Below are 25707 nucleotides of genomic sequence, written 5' to 3'. Positions count from 1 at the left end.
CCTATACTGTACAGTAAGGACAAACACAGATCCATCAAGTTTAAGAGCATAGCGTGCACAGCGCTTACATAAATATGACTAATTTCCATGTTTTTACTGGAATATGCTGCTTGATACATGAGAAAGATGCTCATTTTTATTTTGATTGTCAATAAATCCCATTCTAACATGTGATTAAAAAGTTAAGACAGCTTTTTTATATTTACATGATTACCTGCTTGAATGGAGGCACAGTTATCCTGAGTTGTTATTATTATTTTAAGTTGCAAAAGTTAAACACCCACCAGAAAACAACTAAAGAAGCTATATAAAGCTAGCATTCAAGCTTAAATATTGCATAAACTGTGTTCATAAGTGTTATATGACTTTAAAGTTCAGTAAGGTATTCGAATTTAGAATAGCTGCAGTTTTGATGAAAAAGTAAGAGATCATTCTACTGCAGCTGCTCTAATGTAGATGGACCAGATCCCAAAAAAGTAGTCTTCAGTAGTGATATTAGTCTCCAGCTTGCAAATACAAATAAAGTTACTCCTTTGAAACACCATACAAAAATATCTCCACTTTTTCAAGACCTGCAGTAACAAAGGACAAGGTTAAGCATGATTTCCTCAACTGATTTGAGCAAATAACTGTTTGAATACTCCCCTGGCTCCTTTCCTTTTCTCTTCTGGCCTTGCTACCCCCATTAAATACATATATATATATATAGGTATATTTATATAGGTTTATTTATATATTTATATTATATGTACATATAAATAAATATATATATATATCCTTAAATGCTTACCTTGAGAAAAGGAACTAAATATGGTTGTGGAGAAGACTTCAGCTCTATATATAGCTTTTTTGTAAATTCTTCTGGTTCAATTTTGGCTTCCTAAGAAGAAAGCATAATCATGGTGACAAGTTACTAAGTACAAATTTATCATTTATTTTTCCAAGTGTATCAACAATTCATGGAAGTTTAAAATGAGGTCATTCAGTTTCAGTGATCTGGAACACTTTTTTCTTTCCCTTATTTTTAACCAAAAGGTTTTAGGATAGAATGATACTGTATTTCAGATATAGTATTAAATAACTAAATTCCTTCAACTACAAGCAGCTAACTATTTATAAGGATAGTTGCTCAAACGCCTATTCACTGAAGCAAACAGACAGAAACAAATTCATAAGTAACACTGATACTTCAGAGGATCCTTCACTGATCCTTCATTTTTATGCAGAAACATTTAAAATCCTACAGAAGAGGACTTTTTACTGTAAAGGTAATTTATCTACCTAATGATCAAAACGTAAAGAGATCAGGAGACAAGAGACAACTCAAGTAACTTTTGTAAAACAATTTGGTCTAATGTATACATGGCACAATAAAGCAGAATACTTAACACCTTCTTTCTAAAGTAGGAGAAACTAAACACAATATCATTTCTGCATACCACTAAGGCAACAAGCCTCAGATTGCAGAGTACCATCATCTTCCTTAATGATTTGTCCCCTGCCCCAACACAAACACCTATTCAGTGGTTTGGGAGGGTTAGGAAACCACTGCAGACTGCAACCCCCTTACTCACAAACATTAGTACCACAGCACCTGGGCTAGGTGGGAGGTAACCCAGATACTGACCCCATTCTCACCCACCAAGGGTGAGCAATAGCAAGGCTGAGGCTATATGTTATTAAATCAGTAAGAGTTTAAGGTTATTGACCCTGCAGCAGCAGCTAAGTGGCACCAGAACACTACCTCTTTCAAGAAGATGCAGAAACACAAGGAGGAGGGACCCTAGCCAGGATCTCTCATTCTGCCATGAAACTCTTCCTTATACCCGTGTTCTCCTTTAGAATTACTGTTCTAAGGAGCTATACATTCAGAACAGGGTGTTTAAGAACAGGGTGTTTAAGACTACATTCATAGACTACCAAAACATGCTGCAGCTCTATTTAGTCATTTGACCTGCTGCCTGTTCTGTGTCACTGAGGTGTGGATACAGGTCACTGAGGTCTCCAAACTCACTGATACAGATGCAGTGACCTGCTACACTACGTCAGTGCATGCAAGGTGCTTGATGTCTGCTTCATCAAACACTACCTTAAGGAACATTTTACTCCACAACTGTCATTTACTTGTTTCTCTCATGCATATGAAACATTAATTTATTTTGCATTTCTATCACACACACATACTGAATGCTAGAAGAGCAGCTTTTTAAGAATACTGCAAAAAGCAGACAAATACACAATTCAGTGATGTACGTCTGGTAAGGACTGCTCTTAATTAGAAAGAAAAAAGTACTCTAAGCACAACAGGAACAATTCTAGTATTTTCCGAGAGAAGTAAGGTGTATCACATAGCAGGGACATGAAGGCAGAAGAGAAGGAGAGAAGAACGGCCTATTTCTGCACAGCTGTATCTTAAGATACTCTGCTCTCTGAGGTAACACCTCTGCCTACAACGCGCTTTTCTACACTGAGAAAGAAACCAAGCTTTCCTGGTGGTACTGAAGGATTGATATCTCCCACTTGTAACACACAGCCTTCTGCTAAGGTGGCTACAGAGAGCAATAAAAAAGCAGCAGAGGTTGAATGTCAAGAAGTGGAAGTAGTAGTAGTAGGAGAAATTACTAGCAAGAAAATCCAGCTGGGGCTGGGGTACAGCACTAGAAGGCATCTAGAAGGCAACTGCAAGGAGAGATACACCACAGAGGTTGGCAGCCACCAGCTTATTCTCTCCATCACATTGTATAAAGATACAGATCAATTCACATTTGCTTCACTAGAGCTTCAAACTGCCAGCTTTTAAGTCAGCTCTGTCTTAGAGCATGACAGTAGTTTGGACTCAGCACTGCACTACAACCTCCTGAATGGCAAGGGTTTTACCCTGACTCAAAACCACACTAATGGTGAAAAAAGCAGCTCAGACCCATAAGCTGGGTAAGCACCACTAGCTCCTTCTATTGTCAGTTATCTGCACGTATAAAAATGAAATAGAAATGGGGGGGCAGGCAGGAAAGTATGGTAGCCAGTTAAAAAGCATGCTATAATATAAGACTTAGAGGGTTAGGCCCAAAACCAGGCTCTGCAGCTGTTTAAAGAATGACATACAAGCAGAATGACAAGGAACAAAAGTAAGAGAAAGTCAGTATGCCACAAGTTGATACACAAATGACAGACTTTGTTTAAAGAGAGTCTCACCAATAGATTTTGCACCAGATTCTTCACATTCTGCCCCATTTCAGGGGCTTGAGGTCCACTAGATGCCAGTTTTATTAGCGTAGCAAGAAAATTCTTACATTTTTTCACATTCTCTAACATTTCCTAGCAAGGAAATAAAAAGAAGATTGTTAGATCTTGCATTGGCTCTCCAACCTCTGATGACTATAGAGAATGTTAATTTTTAATTAAAAACTTTTTTCTTACTGCAGAAGTGTTGGTCTGTGCTACTGCTGTGCCCTCTGCTTTCACAGAGGCTGCCTTCTGGGAGATCAATTGTGCAGGTGGTCCTGTAACTGGAAGTTTTACAGGTGTTCCAGTACTCAAAGGCTTTACAGCAGTAACTGTAGTAACACTAGCTGCTGCAGCTGCTGGCTAAAAGGAAAAATTAACACTTTTTAATCAAAGACTAACTTGAAAATACATACAGTATTCTGCCAGCATACAAAGTAGCATCCTCTCTCCACATTCCAAACTACTAAGCTATTTACAGCATAGCTAAACTATTTCTATCTTTGATAATAAAGACAGACAGGGTTCATTTGCTTGGAGAGGCTCTGTTTAATATAATAAAGGTATAGAACCACCAAAGCTGTAATTCCCTGGTTTTATTGGGGGGGGGGGGGAGGGTGGCGGGGAAAAAAAAAAATAAAAAAAATCAACCAACCAAAACAAACCCACTCACCCAGTCTGGAATAACTGCTTGCAACTTCCAGTGAAGAGAGAGAAATAAAGTTATTTAAAGAAACCAATACCATAACTTTGCCAGACTTCTGCAGTCTAGGATTAATCAGTTTTGGACAACACTAAGCCAAGTGATGCTACTCTGTAGAAAGATATGACCTCAAGTGATTATATATCTGCCTTTGAAATATCTTCCTTCCTCTCCCAACTGCAATAACCCTCATGTTTCCTATCACACCCCCACTAGGCAAGAAACAACATGTGTTGTGTCTACTTCAGAAGGATGCATGTGCCAAGCAAAAGCAGCCAGCTGGGCAAAGAACACCTAATGAACAAGGTTTTCTTGCCTTTTCCTCCACATAAGCACCAATTTGGATCATTTCCCTCTGTCCAGACAGAAGTCCTCACAAAATTCAGATATTTGATGCCTTCATCTCTTTCACATCTAATTAAAACTTATCAGCAGATTCAGAAGTTCTAGAAGCAGGAAAGGAATGAAGGTTTAGGAAAAAAACTTTCAATTTCTCTATTTGATAGCTAAAAAGCCAAAGACTGCAGTTGTAAGATACTGAAATAAGCAAAACAGTTAGCATTGAAACTGAAGTTAGATCTCATTTTATCCACACCTTTCCACTAACACTTCAAAAGGAAAAAAAAACCAAAAAACCCAAAAACTAGTTTTGCAGGCCAAATACTAGGTTCAGACCTGCGCAGCTCAATTGCTTTCGCTGACTCCTACTACATTCAAACGTTGCAGTTTAGTCCAACACCACAAATTAACACCCAGTAATTGTATTACTTATAAAAGTAACACATAAAAGACCCCAACCTACCCTATCACAGATAAAACAAAAAATAGAGTTGGACAGTCTGTAGAATATCAAAGTGTTTTTGAATCCTTCCAGACATGGAAAATTAGTGAGCAAACACTTGAAATTAGCACAAGAGACACTTTTGCCACCTATTTCTTTTTTCTGAGGTGGGTCCATTCCCCAGCTCCACAAGCTGCTGCCAGCTTGACATGAAAGCAGCAGGCAGCTACCAGAAAGCCCTCCAGCTTAGGCTCCCACTGTTGGTAACACTTTAATAGCTCTCTGCAGGATCTTTGCCACCACCACTGCCTCTTCCAAGGATTAAGCTCAACAGCTCTAAGACCACAGGGAGGCAAACTGGGCACGAGAATCCCACCAACAGATGGAAGGGAGAGAGACGGAAGGGGACAGAGCACAGAACTGTCAAGCTGCAACGCTTTGGGCTTTAAAAAACTGAAAGCACAAGGTTCACTGGAGCTGGTCTCTGGCGATTTCCTCTATGTTTACACATCAACGCCAGAACAGAATTTTATCAGCTGAGGGAGGGAACAACAGGAAGTCTGCTGGACTCTTTTCCCAGAAAGATGGATATATGGGAATTAGCTTCTGTCATCTGCCCTCAACCTTTTTGACTACTGACAATTCTCATTCTCACTTTGAGCAACAGAGAAACAGTCGCCACAAAAATGGCATTAATCCTGCATATTTTGAAGTGATTTCAAGAGAAGAGCTTTGCATCTAAATGAAAGTGCCCCAGCATGATGCTAATTAGATACTTTGCAACTTCGTTATCCCATCTGGGAAGGAGATGAGATCAAATACCTGCACATTTTTACTTATTTATATTTAACCTTAGAGTGCAAACATCCAGGAATGACAACAAATGGAAATATTTGGATGAGAATAGTCCTGAAGTTAGTAACTAAAGCGTTGTAGAGAATAACGCTCCAAGTTACACTTAGCATGGGATAAGAGAAATACAACCAAGCTAAGCATTATTTCCTCTTCAGCCCCCCACTTGGTGATGGCATCATACCTCCATACCAACACTCCTCTTCTGTGACCTCAAAACACTGCCAAGAGCCTGACAAATATAACAACCGCTAAAGAAATCAGACACATGGGCTCTTCCTTTCTTCCCCCAGAACTTTCCTGCAACCTGGCAGACTCACTTGACAGTACTCTCTTCTCATCGCTGTCCCACAAACTACATCCTCCAGAGTGAGGAGTGAAGCAGCCCTGTGACAGCAGGATGTATTCACACTGCACCTATTTACCCCTTATTGTACAGGGCAATATCTGTATGGTATAGATACTGCAATCCTCTGCAGAAAAGGCAGGCCCTAAGGAAACCACTCCAAACAAAAACCAATATTAATTTGTCTTAGAGTCATATTTCTTGCTGTTTAAAGCCAACGCTATGCCTATTATAAGTGCTCAAGTTCCTATAGCTTAAAAAAAAGCTTACAGAAAAAGAATATTCTATGTCCACCTCTTCAAATACCTCAGGGGAAATACAGGTTGAACTGATTACATCAAACTGAACTAAGAAAGTAGAGAAGAACTAGAAAGAACAAAGAACAAAGGTAGATGCAAATTTTTTTTTTTTAAGAAGTGACACTATTAGCATAATGAACTTTAACATCTATTACATTAGAGTGTGAGAACCCAGGCAGTTTTATCCACCAGACAGAACAAATCTGTACCTCCATCTTTTCTCCTAAGTGCAAAGGTAATATAGCAGATGATTATCTTTTATACCCTAAAATCCTCTACCTAGTGATCATGAACACATGGTTTTCAAACTAATAATTCACAATATAAATGGATAATGAATACAGGTTACGGTACAGGTCTCCCAAGATTTCCCCTTTAACCCCGACAATATCTGTTACAGTGGGAAGGAAGAGATAGATCAGCATAGGCAGAGCTGTCAGTTGCTAATACAGAAGAGCAGCAGGAGGACAAATTTGTAAGTCAGACTTAGTTATGGCTGTCAGCAAACATCCCCTCATCCTTCAAATGCCCTCAAGGTCAAGAACATACATCCAGCATGTTCTTTTGAATGACTGATCCTACTCATTTACTGAGGGGCCTGGTCAACAACTACAGCACTGGCCCATTCAAAGTCTCTTTCACAAATGAAAAAAGGATGTACAAGCCAGATCTGTTCCTGATTTCTCCTCCAGGTCATGGGGAGGACAGACTATTTTAGCTGCAGAAAGAAGCAGTTTTCCTTTATCATATGCTTGTCTGGAACTCTGGTCCAAGAACTGAAGAACTCTATCTAGGAGAAGTCTTGTACTCTACGGGTAGCAAGGGCCTCCTCAGAAGAGTCATAAAGCATTTGTGTCAGGAAAGGGAAGAGAAATATGACCTAAAAAACAAGACAAATACCTAAAATAATGAGGAATTTCCAACCACTGTCTATTCATACCCATATCTTTGAAACCTGTCTGTCAAATTAAATTGGAGAAGAGGTCTTCAGCTACCACCTTCCTTCAGGTTTTAATGAGAAAAAACAAGCAAGAAAAGGAAAACGCTACACACAAAACAGCTTGACAGAGGACAGGGGTGCAGAAAGAGCTCCCTCCACCTGGCAACACCTTAAGCATAGCTTTTTCCCAAAGGCACCAGGGAACCCACATAGGAGAACATGATTTCAAGTCTCCAGCCACCAGAAGAGCTTCAGCTACAGCCTGAAGGACTTCAGTCACAGGGCACAAATACATAGGAAATGGTTCTCAGAACTATTTACCTAGGTTTTATACATTGCTCATTGCCATTGTTCAAGTGGTGTACTCACCACTATTGCAGTGAGCATAGGTGATCTGACATGCTGGCAAAAGTTAAACTAAACTATGCATTTAGGTAAAAAGGGACATTGAGTAAAGAAATGCATCTAAGGACAAAAGCTACTAGCTTAGTGAAAGCCAGGTAAGAGTTAGATATATCTAACAAGAATGCATCCATATGATCTTCAGTTCTCTCCATTACTGGATGTTATTCTACTACAGGAATTTAAAGTTTGCCACCTACCTGTATTACAGCAGGTGTCTGAACAGCAGAAGCCACAGAATTTGTTGTTTGCGATAATGTTTTCACAGGAGTAGCTGCTACTTTTAGCAACTGGGTGCCAGAGTTCTTCAAAGAAAGAAGCAACGTACATGGTGCAGAGAACAGTTGCCCGACAAGTCAACGATAAAACAGACACTGAAGTTAATACCTACTCTCGTCCAATACAAACCAAGACACCCACCCTTACAATAAAATAGGTATATTTAACCCATATAGTTTAAGCAGTTTTCAACAAAGCTATTTGTCTACCAGTTTTGCAGGTGAAAAGAGATTAAGACATTTAAACACAATTCCTAATCAAAATAAAAAAGTGATGAGTATAGTGTGAAAAACTACTCAGATGGTTACTTGTGTCCCCTCTCATTTTGTATGCTGCCTACATTACAAAAGAGGGAAACAAAAAGCCAAGAGAGCATAGAGAAGGAAGAACATTCTAGGTACACAGGAGTCTGTTCCGAAATGTTCTAAAGCTCAGTTAGCATCTGAAAAGTTTCTCATTAGAAGACTGCAAGATTGCAATTTCTAGTAGTGATTATTTTTAAACATTTTTAAAAAAACAATTTGCATCAACATCCTAAGAGAAGCATTTCAGAATTTGAACTATACCAGGTATAACTGCTAGCAGTTTTTTCATTCTGAGAAAGCAAAGTATACACAGACATTCATGTGAAAAACAAATATTGCCATGCTAAACAGTCTGTTCAGAAAGCTTTCAAATACTGAGTGAACCCTTAGCTTTTTTTTTTTTTTTTTTGCAAACCCTATTATAACTACATAAAAGAACATAACACACGGCTACTTCAAATTAAAGGTGTTGGAGAAGTTACCTGTACAGCACATATTCTAACTGCTGGTGTGCTGGTAGGTACAGATGGTCTTACATTTGTGTTATTTTGTGGCTGACTCTGTGCTCGTGCTATTGCTTGTTGAGATACTAGCATTAGTTGGCCATTACTGCTTCTGATAAGAACAGTTCCTGTTGGAAAAAAAATCCAGACTGTTAGAAATTAAGTGATACTATTTCTTCCACAAAAGCATAATAAAGTCACAACTAGACCACACTGATAAACTAATGTAATATTTAAGTTTCCTACCCCAAGGAACAACTACCAAGAACCATAAAAGCTAAGACTATATCAATTTTATTTTGCATTTTATGACAAAAAATTCCTAATTTATGGCAGAAAAATTCCTAAAAATGAAGAGACAAGCTTGAATAGACAGCAATACCACATGTGAATGTTCATGTGGTTCACAGTTTGAGTCAAGACATTTGGGACATTAAAAGAAAAGAAACAACCCCTCCACACTGGAATTACTTTAACAGTAGTCAATTTCTTTAAGCCGTTACTCAAAAATAATTGCAAAATTTATCATCCATTGCAGACTTGGCTGCCACTATACATTTCTACTTTTCTGAACCTTTAGATACACTCTTTTATAGGTGAAGATACAGTTTAGAGGAAACCTACAGTGGAAACTAAAGCCTGATTAATATCAGTTCACCTGCCCAAATCAAGACCATCCCTCACTCAGAGGGCCACTGGTCTCTGGTGAAAGCCAGTACCCTTCAGTTTTGAAGCCATCTGCCTATTCAGGGTCTGTTGAAAAGTATTAAGATTCATGGATTTAATCAGAGTTGCTTATATACAAATAAGGAGAGTTCAATGAAAAGAGACCGTCCCTTGTTTCCATTTTTTTCCTCTCCCTTTAAACCTCCTGCAATGCCAGCCCACCATGATTCACTCCTGCTATCAGCTATAAGGATCAACAATTAACAGTTAACAAACAATTAAATATTGTTACTAAGCTTTCAAATTAAAAGCACTCTAAGGAGAATCAGTCAGACATTTCCATCCTCTCTGCACTTGGAAAACATTCAGCTACAAATGCCTCCTCTTCATCCCCCAAGGGCTAGACTCCTGAAGATCCAAACATTTTATAAGGATCGCAAATACATAATGGCAGCTGAATTCCTGATCCGAGCTGCTTCAGAGTCTCTCAGGGAGCTACAGAGCACCTTCGCTGGTCTCACCTCCTTGCTCTTGAAGAGCAACTGCTGCCGAGTTCACCACAACCACCGTCCCCCCACTGTATGCATTCACACAGCCACAGTACTAAAGGGCTTTTTCACCTTTTCTCACCCACAGAAACGGGGAAGGGTCAAGGGAAAGCAAAACACGGTGCGCATAAAACTTGCAATCTAATACAGAAGTTACTCAGCGCCAGAAGAATCCTAGATCTTCTATGCATGTTTGCATCTCCTTGCATAGAACAATCTATATGAATGGAAAAGCCTTTTTATTACCTGGTTAGCCTGGAAGTTTTTAACAATATGTCATATGATTGCCAGAAACACTGCTTCCAGTGAGCTTAATGAATAAAACACGAAAAACTGCAAGCTCTTTCTAAAGATGAAAAGCTATTTCTAAACATGTGGCTGTAGCATCATCTTCCACATCTAAAGCATGAGATGATACTGCAAGGCAACACAAACTTGGTATAAAATTCTCCTGTTAAAGTCAACATACTGCACTCAAGCAGGGAACTACATAGCACATACAATCTAGATGCTGTTCTTACAGACTTAGTAAGATTCCCTCCAGTCAACCTTTACTAGAGAAGGGCAGGTTCACAGGACAGTTGCATATCCAGAAAAGTAATACGCACTTTTCTCCCAGCTCAGCTTTCTCCTTCTCCACTGAAATCTTGCCTATAGTTGTACTTGGCTTCAGAAGGATCTTTAGATTAATAAATAAAACCCAGGAATCACAGAAAGCATATCACGTTTTCATTTTCTTTCCATTCTTATTCAGACACTGATTCATGTCCTAACATTTCTCATTAAAAAGTGTATTTCTCCTTGTTCATACTACATGTTTGTGCCGATTGAATTTGGGAAGACAGAAAGCTGATGATATGTATTTTATAGTAATAGCATTTCTCTCTGCACTAGGTCTACTTCCAGTATTGTAGAAGTGTTGCTACTCGGTATTTTTGGTTACTAAGCTCGTTTAAAATTGTCATTCCTAGTTCTACTCTTTAAGGTACATGTAAACTTACGTAATTCCTTATAGATCCTTGAAATGAATTTTGAATTGTTTTATTTTCATATATTTGGATATTTTGTCACTTGTCATTACATTTTTTTTCTAAAAAACCTGAAAAGCACAATTTCTACCTCTCTGAATCACTTATGTACAAGAAACAGCATCACTGCTATTCAACTCAATCATAAGGCTTTTTTGCACCACCGTTCAGAAGTTTCAGTTAACATATGCCCCCACCCCCCTTAGAAAAAAAAAGGAACTCAGCACCAGGTCTCCCGCAGACCAGAGTGGTGTGCTGTGTCTGTTTTTGACAGAAAGGTTACGCCAATATTGGAAGTCAGAAGAAAGGGGAGTCAGATGTGGAACATAACAGAGGCAATCGAGGAAATACAAGTAAGGTGATTCTCATACACTTCCACATAAGTTATGTTAAAAACCTGTTTCCACTTGGAATAGATGCTGGTTTTGCCACATTTATTCTGGTAGAAGTTTTATATGGTGGCAGCCTTTCATACTAGCAGCTTTTCTGTCATGGCTAGTGAAACTCAAACTCTAAGACTGACAAAAAACAATACTATGGTAATCTGCTACTGCTTCTCTTACAGGCTTACTATTATAAGGCTTACTAAATAACTGATATTAGGCACAAATAAAGCTGAAAGCAAATCTGAAACAACTGTTATAGCATAGATCTGTACAGTGAAGAGTCACATGACATTATCTGAAAACAAACCAACAAAAAACCCCCAAAAACATGAAATTCAATTCCAGGCAATTATAGAGTCTAATCTGCTGAAATGACACTAGATTGTTTCAGGAGAGCCATGTGCCCATCAAAAACTGTTGAAACATACTTTCACATTCCACTTTTGGTTGCGGTAATTTAGCTATAACTTTCACAGCTAGCTCCCTCATTCCCCAAACCTTTTGATACTTTCTTTCTGCCTTGAAAGGAAAGCAGTGACCCAACACTGAAGTCAATAACGCAGACTCCAGGAAGGCACAGATGTCTCCCGCCAGAACAAAAAGTTTTAAAGAACTCAAAACTAATGGCTGAAGTCTCATACGTTATGTAAAGCTGTGAAACGAGAGAATAGGCAATGATATCCTTAAAAGTTCTCAATAAAAACAGACTTCAGCAGCTACTAAGATGCTACTACAGGAACTAAACAGAAGACAAGTACAAGACTAGGCAAGAACCTCCTTTCTTCACACTCAAAGGAAATATTGTATATCAGAAGCCGGTTTTGCATGCACTAGAAAGTAATTTTTGCCAGTCTAAATATGAAAACAAACCATGTCTTGCAGTCAGGCACTACATGGCAGCTCCGTCGGAAAAAGGGTGGTGTTGGGGAACCTCTAAAGAGCTGAACCAGTAAAGTTTCAGCTACTGCCACCCAGCACAGCATTTAAAACACAGAAAAGACATCTCTAATCTCTGACCAAAACATCAACACCAATTGCCACTACTCAGTGGTGTGAGGCATCATCTTAATACCACAAGTGCCCTCTTTTGGGCAACACTTCCAGGAAAGCTTGTTTATAGGATACAGTTTCATTGCTTTACTAAAGATGTTTCAGAGGACAGGAACCACACTTATATCACTCACATACTTTGATATTAAGACCAAGGCACAACCCCCTTAGGGTTACAAGCCTGTTCTTATTTTCACATCTCAAACAAAAAAATTTAAGTGATCATTTACTGGCAGGGATCAGTTCTTCACGTACGACATCAGAAGACTTAGATGCCACTTTCAGATAACAGTCCCTTTGCACTGAATCAAAATGTCTATCTCTAGAAATTCTGCCTGTCCTGCCAAAAACATCATTTGGGAAGTTATTTATTTCTCCTGACTGCCAGCGAAGACAGTTGAAATAAAGTCAGCACCTTGAGTAAGCAATTCCTTTGTTCTCTGCACACCTACCTTCAGCTGCCATCCTACAGGAAGGCTTGAGGGGAAGGAACTGACAACTAAAACCAAGTTGAGCTTCCTTTAAAGCTAACCAGAAGGAATGAAGTGATAACTTCAAGTCTTGTCAAGATCTACACCCTTCTCCTCTGTGACCTCTCTTCTCCTATGGAGCAGGAGCTCTAGGACCAATCCCTCAGACACAGTGCCCACTGTTTATCCTGCAAAGCTGGGGCAATCTCACCCAGAACACCCTCTACCTTGGCACACAAGCCGCACATATCTAGAGGTCTCCTATTTAAATCTCATTTGCTGCTCAAGTCTGACATAACTTAGCTGTAAGTTTGTGCTGTCTTAGCCCCACAAACCAAGTAATTCCAGCTTTTTTGAAGCTTAGGACCCACTTCAACTTTTCTAAGCTGTAGTCATGTTTAGTTAGCATCCAACCCTGGAATCAAGAAACAAAATGTAGGTCAGCAGAAGCAGCTACTTCTCATTCCTTAAATTACTCGAGTGTCTAGCTTCTCTTCATTTTAATTACCGCCAGCAGAACCAAAAATTGTCCCCAGGCAGAGTCACTGACATGAACAAGATACTGCAGAATCATGATAGAAAACTGTACCACTGTACTTGAAAACATCTGCAACAGCTTCACTGTATTCATACAGTGGTGCCATGAAAACTGCTCTGCTGTTCATGTAAAATCATGCCACCAACTGAAGTTCAGGGTTTTATCCAGCAGTACAGAACACTGACGCATCCCAACGTAAAGGCAAGTTTTACCATTAAATGTATCACATAAGCCAGACCTGAGGCCATTTCTGAAGGAAACGGAAATTCAAAAGGAGTATTTGTGTACCTGAAAAGAACACAAGAGGAGGTGTGCTCCTGTGGAGATACACCATGTTGTTATATTTGAAGCTTAAATTGTCAAGTTAAATCACTACTTTTGATTGCATGATTTCCAATACAACTCCTTTAACAAAACAGCTTTTTAGAACTGCTTTACCACAGCAGACTGGAGCAATATGAGAAAGTGAAGAAAAGAAGTCTCCTACATAATAAATCATACCTTTCATGTTTGGTTCCTACAATAAAATACAAATAAGATCCAACTGAATTAGACTCAATTGATTTTAAAAAACAGGAGTTACAGTACTGCCTTCAAAGGAGGGTAACATCAGTTCATTTCAAAATAAGGGATGCATGTGTCAAATGGGGTGCAAGTTCACTTTAAGAACGGACTGAAATGCAGAACAGAAATTTAAAACGTAGAACAGAAATTAACACCCTCTAATTATAAACATAGGATTAAATGAGACTTCAGAACCCAACTCAGTAAGGGACTACACTAAAACATTTCTATTGTTAAAGCACACCTTGTTCCTAAACAAATCTCATACTTGCATCAAACTACGTAAGTAAAACAAAGGGATAGCTTTTAATGCAGTTACGAGATAAGAGTAAGTTTAAGGGAAGGTTTTAGTAGGAAACTAAATGATAACTTGAAAGGAATGTTGGCTTCAATTATTTTAGTCTAAGTGCTTAGAATGAATTGAAATCCAGAAAATAGAGAGTCAAATACTACTAATCCATGTAACAGCTTTGAAAAAAAAATCTTTTCTCTGTTTAAAGGTCTCTTTTTAAAAAAAAAAGTGATTTTTGTTTTTCAACATAATTTACTGAATCCTGAAGAACAAGACTTTTAAAAGTTACAAACACCACATTAAAGGATTAAGTAAAATAGACCTAGAACAGACATTACCAGAGACAACAAGCATTCAAAGACAGTGATCATAGTTTATCAAGGTGCATTATGTTGTAGACAGACTGCACAGGACTGCTAGAGAGGCAAAAAGTGGTAATAAAATGCTATGAAAGAAAACGTTGATACCATGGCTAAGTTTGATACTGAAGCGGCCCAACTTTTACAGGACTTGCATAAGCATCCCAATATGCCGGGGTCACATCTTCAGATGAAGTATGGATTGTATCGCACATAAGTTCACTACTTATTCCACATTATCCTTACTTGGTACTTGAGTTTCCACAGTTGCCTATTGTAAATTCCAGTACTGAAGATGAGAAAAAGAAGATAGCACAGTCTAAAGTAATGTCGGTAAGAGGAGTTTCTCACTATTTTAGGGATAGTGCTATAAGAAAGATTTAGCTGCCATCTGAGGTTACTCAAGGGAGCCATAGGTTCCCATGGATAAGCTCTGTCTTCTACTATTAAATTGAGTAACTTTGGAGAACTGACCTTCTGGTGAGTCAAAAAGATTGCCTGTTTTGGGTTTTTCTTGAGAAAACATCAATTGCTCTTACCTTGCCTGTCTGGGAAATCCAAAAGGCTTGCCTACACTACATAGGTCAAGTTGAGCTGTTCAGTTTGTAGTTCACTATATCCACAAAGCATTTTGCTGTATATAACGAATCATTACCCGACTCCGGAGGTCAGCTTCAGCAGATTAAAGAGGAATTCAGCCAAAAAACAACACTGGTATAGTAACAGAATCACTCACCACCATACCCAGGCCTTCAACCAATTCTTTCTGTTCTCATTTCATTTCACAACTGAATGACTACGTACATCAGAAACCATCCTTTGCACCCTTTCCCTCTGTTCCAGGTAAATTTCCGTACTATGTGTCAATGTACCAACAGCTCAGGAACCGCACCTAACACGGATGTTGTGGTACCATGCTGAGATGCCCCAGTTTGAGCTCTAGAGAAAGACACCTTGTTTTGCCCAGAGGTACAGAAGTATATGAATTTCCAAGTGAGGAAAAACATTCAGAGGTCATAATCCTGAAATGCTTTTGCGCTACAACGGCACACCAGACAACACACAGACAGGCTAAATATAATACAAGAGCGCAGGGAGATGACGTATCCCACAAGCACTATAAAGTTGATTGCATCTTTGCCTATTGCACGATCACCACATTGCAGACTTGCAAGACTCCAACCCACAGTTTTTAAGATTGGACCAGCTTCGAATGTCTGACTACATCTAGCCTTTACAAAACCAGGGACTAGCCCTACCTGCAGGCAGTGTCTAGTAGATAGTATTGTTTCACTGGCATACCGTTTTCTGATTTACTACCTGAAGCACTGTAAACAGGCTTTTTTGGCAGGCCTGAAAAGCAAAAGACAAAACGTAACAAAGAAACAGGAGCGGTAAACAGTCCCAAAGGTTGCTGCCTCCAGCAAGGTCCAGTAAGGTTTTGTGCTAGCAGTGGGCATCATCTCCTGGAATTCCTAGTACAGACACAGCCTTTTCAAGCATTAGAGAGCAGGAAAGAGAAGAAGAAATGAAGAAATCTACTTGCAGGCAGGATGGGACAGAGTTAGATATCCTATCCCATATTATTTGGAAAAAAAAAAAATAATGGGACAGCATAAAGCTTTCTGAAGAGTATAAATAAAATCCCTTCTCCCACCCTCCAGGAAGTAGATACAAAATACTAAAATCTGAAACTAAATTTCATATGCTGCTTAACTGACATATCTTACCCAAATTGCTGGAGAGCTATTACCCAATAGCTGTTCAGTGCATTTTTGGTGCATCTGGGGATGGACATCTCTGTTTAGCAGTCTAGCAATCGGGCGCCCTGTAGCACTGATGCCTTTTTATAGAATAAAACTCGACATTTCAGAGTTAAAGTTCCCCTAGACTGCACACAGTTCAGCCTCATTATTTCAGAATATGTTTATACTTATGGAATGTCAGAGTTCTGCTATAACTCCTGTGCAAAAATACAACTGTTCCAGTTGCAAGGTAGTATACCTTTCATTTATGGCAAACAGAGGTCTACACCAAACATCTAAAGAAATTCTGGACATCACATTGATTCGTGCAGAGACTGTAAATGACTGACAGATCATAGATGTTTTCTGGGCATAGTTCCAAGATAGTACCACTGCTTCTATTCAAATTCAAAATATATTTATTGCACTTTAATCCCAAGAGGCTTTTGTTTTTACGAGGGGAAGGTACATGGGATCTCAGGCCAACTCTGCATTCCATGAGGCAGAGTCTCACTTGATACTATGAGACCATCCAGTTCTTGTCCTAGAGCTACACCTTTCAGCCACTGGGATCATTTCCCATCAGCATTTCTGCATCTCATCTTTGTGGTTTGCAACTTAGTTACTTGAGGCTAGGTTGCTTTCATCTGAATAATCAGTCCCAGGATTGTCTGCAGATAGATGATCTGAGTTCAAGTTCTCTTGAACCCAAGTGACTTCGTGAAGGAGGCTTTGCTTACTTGCAGAGGACTTAGCTGATGGCAATGAAATGGCACCATGAAGGAGCCAAAGTGCCATGTCCATGCTTTCAGGAGAACTCCTACTCCAAAAAGGCATTGAATCTACATGCCAAATTTTCTGGTTTGTTGTGTACTCCCAGCCTTCACTGGAGCCAAATTCTTTAAATAGCAAGTTAGATGTTTGACATATTGAAGTCTTATATAAACAGCATACGGCTCTACAGGAGCCAGAAGACATGCCAGTACTCTGCACTTACCATTCCGACAACAGTGTGCGGTATTTAGCTGCTAGAGAGAAATCTGAAACTTAGTATTTAATTATAGATGTTAATTTTAAATTATAAGACGTTAAAAACATAACCGTTGTTTTGGCAGAGTTCTAAGAGAAGGCAATTTCTCCCCTTTAAATGTCTTGACTAAGAGGAGAGCAAGCAGTTGATCCAGATTAGTTTCCCAAGTGGACACTTGTTTTCTAGGTGTTCACATGGAAATGAGCAGAAAGTTGTATTCCACTCAATTTCCTCAGAATTGCACGTTCACCCATGTGAAAGTGTTCACATGTTTACATGTTCATGGATGCATTTTCACTTATTTCAGATGAGCAAGCAAGAGGCTTATCACCTTAAGTTTTAACACTGATCCCATTGTTCCAAGTGAGATAAACCGGAAAAAAAGCCTTGTAAAAGACAGCAAAACTTTCAAAGAACTGTTGATTTCAGTCTATGCAGATACGGTGGAAACAGTCAGCAAAACTGTATGATATCTGTAAAATGGTTAACAAACCAGATAAAAGTATTCTGAATACACTTCCCCCTTCCACATGCACCTTCAGCTATCTCAAGAAAATACTCTAGTAATAAGCTGCTAAACAGTCAGCTGGACCTGGCTTCTTCAGGGCTCTTGTTTTAACTAAATGGCAACTGCTACTTGGCAAGATGGATGTGAAACAGCCTTCAGGTGCTGTGCCAACCAGGGCACATGGCACCGTTAATCTAGCCTGAACATCCCCATAAGGAACTTCAATTTCCCAGGCAACTCCTAGAAGCAGCCAGCGCTAACAAGTCAAACATAAGCTATGAAAACTAAACGCCATCATTACTGTATCACCTGACTGTTCCTCGTTCACCAAACTATCCAGGGAAGATCACTATGCCTCACAAGCTCTCTAGTCCTAAAGGAGTCCACATTTGCTTATTAATAACAAGGGATTTTCATCTCCTGCCCATGTACATCTCCTGCCCTATTTCAATTGTAATCAGAGACTATTTCCTTGAGACACTGATGGAAACGATCTTTTAGTGGACTTTGTTCCAGAATGGACACTCGACAGTTTGAATAACAGGCAGCTTACCTGCATCTATTGTGATCCTTTCCACTTTGCAAATTATGCACTTCTTGTTAAATGACCATAGTTTTCAGAGACTGGCTTCACACAAAAAGAATTGAACCCAAAGGCAAATGCTTGAAGTGACTAGGACAGTACTAATTACTCTTTGCAACTTACAGTGAAATTTGCATATACAACTCTAACATACAAGCTTACCTGTTGAGCATAGCACAGATTTCTACCATATGGCATGACAAATATTCAGTTCTCTAAACAGACTTAAAAAACTGATATTGCAAGCTACTCAATGTAACAGCTCATGAGCTTCCATACTTTATCAGTGTCTTTGGGAAAAAGAAATATTGAAATTATATATATAGTATTCTTTCCAGCTGTCATGTGTGTGTGCATGATGCTACTTTTACTACTAAATGCTGAAGGGTCCTTTAAATAGAGCAAAAGCAACAGAAGTTCAGGATCTCATTGTCTCTCTTGTAAGAAGTAAAAGAAAGTTTAATATTCACCAGCTAGTAGCTGCAATTCTTCCCAAAGCAGTCCAGATGATTGTAAAATCTAAACAACATTTAGCATTACTTTAGTTTTACTGAGCATCCTATTTCAATGATTTACTATCCCAAGTGCATCTACTGTTTGTGAAAACCATAAATGTAGAAATTAGTATTTAAATCTTGGCAGAAGTTATAAAGCTAATTCCCACATGGTAGCGCATTTAATGATATGGAAGTCCTGGTTTGCTAAATACATTTACTCCTGACATAAAAATCAAGTCCTACAAAGCATCTGAAATTTCTACCAGTTACAGTGGAACATAAATTCACTATCTGTTAAATTTGACTTAGTTCCTCAGATCTGCCAAAACTTTGCCTACTCCTCTTTGGGAAAAAAGTTGAGTGGTGTTGCTCACTGTGAGGAGAGAAGTTGGCAAACAATCCTTTCTGATAAGCCTGATAAACAGCAGAAGCTACTGGGACGTAAAAGTTTGAACTCATGTATTACTCTCCTATTTAGCACCTACTGGTCACCCTATAGCTGATTCTACTCACAGACTTCATGATATTATCAATATCCAGAAATCGCAAATGTTGAAGTTTCTTGACTTGTGAAACAAGAAATACTTGGATAGCCTCCTCCTACATAATACAAATATAAACTAAGAAGTATTTTAAAACAAATACTTCCTTCTATTCCAAAATGAAGGACCAGATGCAAATATAAAATATGGGATTCCTAATGCAGTTCTACACCTAGGAAATAGAACAGAATAAGGAGGATTTAGAGTAGTGTATTTTGTGTATTTACAGGTATTAAGCCAATTACAAAAGGGGAAGGTAGCAAGCTGATGTTTACCTGCCATTATCTCCCTAAACTAACTTAAGTTCTCTATAAACTTAAGAGAGAAACCTGAAGAGACCAAGTTCTGTACTACTCAGTAGCAGTCGTGGGATACCTGCACCAGTTCTTTCCCTTTCCCACCCACAGGTGTTTGTGAGCTACACTGCCTCTCTTTTGCCATTCAGCCCTGGCCCTCTGCCATAAACAGAAAAAGCAATTGTGCTTTCTGAACAGTTACTCACTATCAGCCTAGATAAGCTGTAGACAGTGGAAAACCTGCCAGGGGCAAATCAAAACATACAACTGAAGACAACTGAGCTGCAAATAGCAACCAAGAACCCGTAACTGCTGCCATTTCCCCTCCAAGTCAGATGCAAAAGAAGCTGTATCCAGAGGCCATGCCTTACACCAGTCTACTAGTGTAAATGAAGGCAGAGTCAGGGCAGAGTTCCAGCCACTGGAGTCAGCAGTACTCTTTCATGAGACAGTTTGGACCCAGGCCAGCCAGGACTCTTCCAGACAACACCTGCCAGTTTGGGGAAAACAGGAGTCAGGGACCACTCAACACCAAGTCCAAGTAAGCCACTAAAAATCAGTTGTATGAATGCTGGCAATGTCATGCTAATTGGCCTCAGTCAGTCCCTCTCCCACTGACCAGCAAATGCAAATCCCAATATAGGTGGGTACCTGTGGGGTTTGTTTTTTTCCCCCCACAGTAACTTCTTTGTTGATACTATACTTGCTTAGATCCATTGGTGTTGGTAGTAACAGAAAGCATAAAATGAACAGATATACTCACACCAGACATAGCTAATGCCACAGTGAAGAGGGCTGGCAGCTGCTATGACAGCTTCTTTAACAAGTAGCAGTGGCATCAGCAACACAGGTGAGTTCCAGGAACTTCCTGCTGTAAGCAGATCCTAAGACAACAACGAAGGATCCCTAGCCTCTAGTCAAGTTCTGTATTTCACTGTCTCTTCACAAAATAAGCGGATGTGTCTGGTGACTGTCCCTTCAACATCTGCCTGTGAAAGTAATGCCATTCCTCTCGACCACAGAGAAGGCCAGGGATAGCAAAAGATAAACAAGGTAAGAAGAAAGAGAAAGGGAACAGAGAAGGGAAACAGAAGGGACAGAGAACTTAAAGAAAAGTTCTCTACCCAGCTGTCTAAAATGGCATTGTGCCCAAAGACACTCAGGTGAGCTATGGACATTTCTCACAGCCTTTCAAAATTTTCATATTACCTTACTGCAGTTTTTGCTTTACTCAGCCACAACAGAGGAGAAACAGAAATACAGTAAGCGTCACTAGAAACATTACCACTCTTTCCCCTTTCACCATCTTTCCTTTTCAAGCCTTCAACTCTTTCCTCCTGTTAACCGTTGGAAAAGTGTTTAGGCTGTGCTGTAAGTTTAAGTCAACCAGGGACATATTTTCTTGTTAAACAGATGGTCTGTGACATAAGACATTTGCAGTTTTAGGAGCATCGGCACAGGCCAAAGACTGAATCACTAGAGCTCAGGACAGAGGCATATATTCGCAGTACTGAGATGCACTGCACATGCCATACTTGTCTGCTCTTTGGCAATGTTACAGACTAGTCTGCCAAAAACACTCTTTTGAAATTCTGCAAAGGTGTTCCTGTTTTTTAACCAGAGGGGGGAGGAAAAAAAAAAAAGAGGAATGGTCTCTTTAATAGACCATACAAAACCTCTCTGTTGAGAAAGACGCAGCCAAATCATTCAGTCTAAGAGATAATTGTATTTAAGGTCAAAAGGTCACAACCAAAGCTTCAAGGCAGAATCTGTCCTCTTCAAGGCATATGACAGATACAGCCCACCAACTGGAATCCTACAGCATGCTACCCCCCAATGGCCGGCTGTAAAAAGGACTGGGACTCCCACCTCATGACTGCTAGGGCAGCCAAGATTCCGAGAGCAAGAGGAATGCCACGAATATTCAACACTAGTCTAACACCTGGTTACTCAGTATAAAACTGATATTTGGTAGAGGAAAACATGGGCAGGAGTAAAAAAAAGTCTTGTTACTAATGAGCAAAAGTGGGTTCTGTTAGAACTGGAGAGATTGTAAAGCTCAGTAATCGACAGTCATTGAGGATCACAAGGAATCAAAAACTCCTTGGTGACCTGGCATTTGGTACGGGAATAATCTGTGCTCAGAAAAAGAGAGAGTTATACCTGACTATCAGTCACTTACTTTCCCAACTCCTGGCTTTATTCTGGGCAACAGAGAGAGGAAGATGATAGATGGAAAAAAAAAATGCTTAAAATTCATGACATTCAAGAACCTTCACTGGCCTTCAAGCAAAGGGGGCAAACAAATATACCTTGTGTGTCTCTCTTCCCCAAATGGTAGCCCCACAGAAGCACATGAGGAGTTCCTGATCAGAACTCCAAGTAGTTTACTTCACAAGCACTTGAGAATAATCAACAGGAAGAGTAGTGCTGTCTATCTTTTCCTCAAAAAAGCCAATTCAAATACTTCAATTTCAGAGTTAGAGGGAACATACTTCCTGTCTGTATTTTTATTAGTAGCTTCTATAGATGCCAGAGGTTGAATGCCATGATTTTAAAGTCAAGGGCACTCTTCCTTGTTTATTCTGCATCACTAGATTTTACTCTGAATTTATCCGGAACGTGAACTTTTCAAGCTTAACAACTACGTCTTTTATTCCACCCTCTTTAAGTACACCAACACTCACAGCTTTAATGCTATACATTTTGCATTTTAAATTTCTGAATGATTTTATTATTCAACAAAACATGAATTCATATAGAAGATAGATGTAGAGTATTAAAGCTTTCTTAAACTAGAATGCACTTTTAGATTGCCCTTGGGACGATTAAAAAAATTACCCTGAAACACTCGTCCATTTGGTCTATGATAATTCTTGTGGTCCTTCAAAAGTACTAAACTCCATACAATAACTTTCAATTTACAAAGTTGTACAGTACTGGCACTTCTAAACTTTCAAGACAAAGTCTGCTTTCACTGTTTCTTTTCCCAGGAAGAAGGGGAACAAGCTGATGCAATACAAGTGTAATGCTAGTTTTCTTACATCTGCCTACTGCCTCAGTACAAGTCAGATTACACTCAACAGTATACCTTGCCATAATCAAACCAAGCTAGCAGGGGGGAAAAAAAAATCAAAACAAAACACAGTTTTGGTAACTGGAGCTTTCCACAAGTAGTAAAAAATAAAAGCCACATACATTCTTACGGAAGCTCCCAAACTATAAGTCACTTATGTGAACATTGACATTTGTTGAAAGAGGTGTTTAACCAAATGTTAATGCATTCTACAACACCAAAATATTAGATAGAAAACACAAAGATTTAGGGGCTTCTACCACTTAAAAAAAAAGCCTAATATACTTCCACAGTGGTTCAGTGCAGTGGAAACTTGGCAAGGATTTAGATTCATCTTTGACTGCTGACTGCTCAGACATTATAGCGCCATGGGAGTGCTAAGAAATCTAAAGGTAAGCTTACTAAAGACAACTTCTTAAAATTATTTTAACTTCATACAATTCCTTAAAAGAAGTGAAAGAATACCCAGATCACACCTTCAGCTATTTATTTTGTTCAGGAAAATTGGAAATAATACATTAATCCCTGCACTCCTGGTGCATACTTTCAAAATCAGACATCCATCTAAGCAACATCCTGCCTAAAAGTAATTGAAACAGATGTTCCAGCAAAGGAACTGTCCTGGCAGAAAGTAATCATAGCAATATAGCAATGAAGTGATTAAATCTTGGGGTCTCAATATAACGATTCCAAGACCAGCTGAAACAAAGCCACTTTTCTGTTCTTTTAGCATTAAAATGTAGTCTGACAGTGAAGTGCAGAAAGTGTTGAATTAAAAGCATATTATTTCTCTTATGAGACAGCGTAAGCAGGAACACCTGGCTAACTCTCAGTGAATATCCAAAGTATTTAATTATACTCATTTATCATCACTATGCAGTTTCTACATTAATCTTTCCTTTGCCTCTGTAGGAAATACATCTATAAGTACCTCTCTAAATGCTTTATTTCCTCATGCATGCTTTTTTAGAAGAAAAGCATTTCAAAGGGCGACACGTAATACTATTCCAAACATCATCATCATACTCCTTACACATAGTAATATTTTGTTTCAGTAGCAGTTCGTGTTAGTCGGGTCATAACAGTACAAAAATCATCCGAAGTAGCTTCTCTAGGGTGCACGTAAAAGTGATAACATTTGTGTTTAAGTGTGAAGTATTTTATAGTCGTTAATACACATTCACACTCTGATCACATTGCTCATTCAACTAAGTTCAACCCAAGCCTCAATCGTTTTTCTAAAGTTACAAATTGAAGTAACTTGGCCACTTAGTTGCGCATCCCTTGCCCCCACACTACCTAACTAATCAAGACAAAAAGTTGTTTAATCCAGGGACTTCCAGATATTAAGCACCTCAAATGCTAACTGATTTATTGTACTAATGACAAATCCTCCAATTTACAGAAGTTTTAGGCAGAAAACCACCTTGCCCAAAATTTTAGACATCTGTGAGCTCATCTCCAATTTCTCTATTTCACGTAACTATGAGCTATTTTTTCACTGTCCACGGAAAAACAGAAGAAGCAGAGGGGCTTTGACTTTTGTCATACTGACCAGTGTTCACTTGCTCCCTGCGTGATTTTACCAGTTGTGAAACGGTAGCTCATCTTACAAGAGACCAAAGAAACAAGGGAGTAGTTAAGTACAGGTAATTTTGAAAGTCCCTAAAAAAGTGCACGTTCTTTTAAAAGGCAGCTTCAATTCATCCTCCGGATAGGTAAGGTAAGGCGCCCCCAGTTCCGCATACTACTTTTTGGCGAGCGTGTTTGCTGACCCGCCAGCCTTCAGGTACGGGAGCCAGCTGTACACGCGAGTCCGACGGCCTCCGTGGGCAGCCCCGCCGCCCTCCTCCCGGGAATCCCTGGAGGCAGGGACACCACGCCGTCCTGTGGCTCTGCTGCTCCTTAGCACACTCGCTCCAGCGGGCAAAGCTCGGCCTCAAAACAGGAGCTCATCAGTGCCCCGAGAGCCTGGGACACAGAAAGCGAGCGGAAAGCGCGGCGATTTCAGAGGCACCGCGCGGGCCGGCTCGCCCGCCGCTGCTCGCCCACAGGGGCCGGCCCCGGCCGCGGGGGGCGGGGAGAAGGGGGGAAGGGGCCGCCGTCACCCACGGGCTCAACGGTCGCAACGGCCGGCGCGAGCCGCGCCACCGCGCGCGCGCCGCGCCTCAAAGTTGTACGGCCGCGGCGCTTCCCGCCCCGAGCCCGGCCCCGCGGCCCGCTTACCTGGGGGGAGCTGGAAGTTGGCCGGTAACTGGATGGTGGCCGTGGGCGGCCCCTTAGGGGCCATGGGCGGCGGCGCCGCCACCCGCGCCCCGCCGGAGGCGGCCGCCACACGCGGCGGCGGGGCAGCGGGCGCCGAGACGCGGGGCGCCGGGCCCAAGGCGGCGGCGGGGCCGCAGAGGAGCCCCGCAGGCGGCGCGGCGGCGGCGGCGCTCGCGGGGGGCGCGGCGGCCGCCTGCTCCGGGGGCCCGCCGGGCATCAGCCTCGGGGGGGCGGCCGCCGAGGCGCTCATGGAGGGGGAGGCGAGAGGAGCTGCCGCTTCGCCAGGGGCCCCGCGCCGCCCCGCAGCATAGCCGCGAGCGGCGGGAGAGGCTCACGCGCTGCCCCGGCTGCCGCCGCTGACACGCTCGCGAAAACACATGGTCATCCCGCCGCTGCCGGCTCCGCGGCGGCGGCGCACACGTGGGTCCGGCCTCGCCTCTAAGGGCCCGCCCCGCCCTCTCGGCAGGCGGGCCGGCCCACGCCGCCGGCGCGCTGCTACTGCGGCGGCACCCGGCCCGGCTCAGAGCCCGCGCGGCGGCGCGCACCCCCCACCGCGGCGCGCACCCCCCACCGCGGCGCGCGCGCCCCCGCCCCTGCCATGTTTATGTCGCCACGCGGAGCTGCAGCGCAGG

General features: G+C 40.9%; 1 protein-coding gene across 2 annotated transcripts in view; it reads right to left on the bottom strand.

Annotated features, from left to right (window-relative positions):
• TAF4B (TATA-box binding protein associated factor 4b) overlaps positions 1-25454 on the bottom strand; it is a 97680-nt gene extending 72226 nt beyond the window's left edge. Inside the window, exons 1-6 of one of the 2 annotated variants that reach the window (XM_068932410.1) lie at positions 25037-25454; positions 8612-8760; positions 7746-7850; positions 3418-3585; positions 3193-3315; positions 791-880 (exon numbers count right to left, since the gene is read on the bottom strand). In XM_068932410.1, coding sequence (XP_068788511.1) covers positions 791-880; positions 3193-3315; positions 3418-3585; positions 7746-7850; positions 8612-8760; positions 25037-25325 — 924 coding nt within the window. In that variant the 5' untranslated portion in view covers positions 25326-25454. The remainder of the gene's footprint in view (positions 1-790; positions 881-3192; positions 3316-3417; positions 3586-7745; positions 7851-8611; positions 8761-25036) is intronic. The other variant, XM_068932409.1, reaches the window with a different exon arrangement.
• Between the last annotated feature and the right edge of the window lie 253 nt (positions 25455-25707).

The sequence above is a fragment of the Struthio camelus genome, chromosome 2, assembly GCF_040807025.1.
Source record: "Struthio camelus isolate bStrCam1 chromosome 2, bStrCam1.hap1, whole genome shotgun sequence".
NCBI classification, from domain to species: Eukaryota; Metazoa; Chordata; class Aves; order Struthioniformes; family Struthionidae; genus Struthio; species Struthio camelus.
Note: the sequence above shows the minus strand (reverse complement) of the source record. Positions and strands in the feature narration are given on the sequence as shown.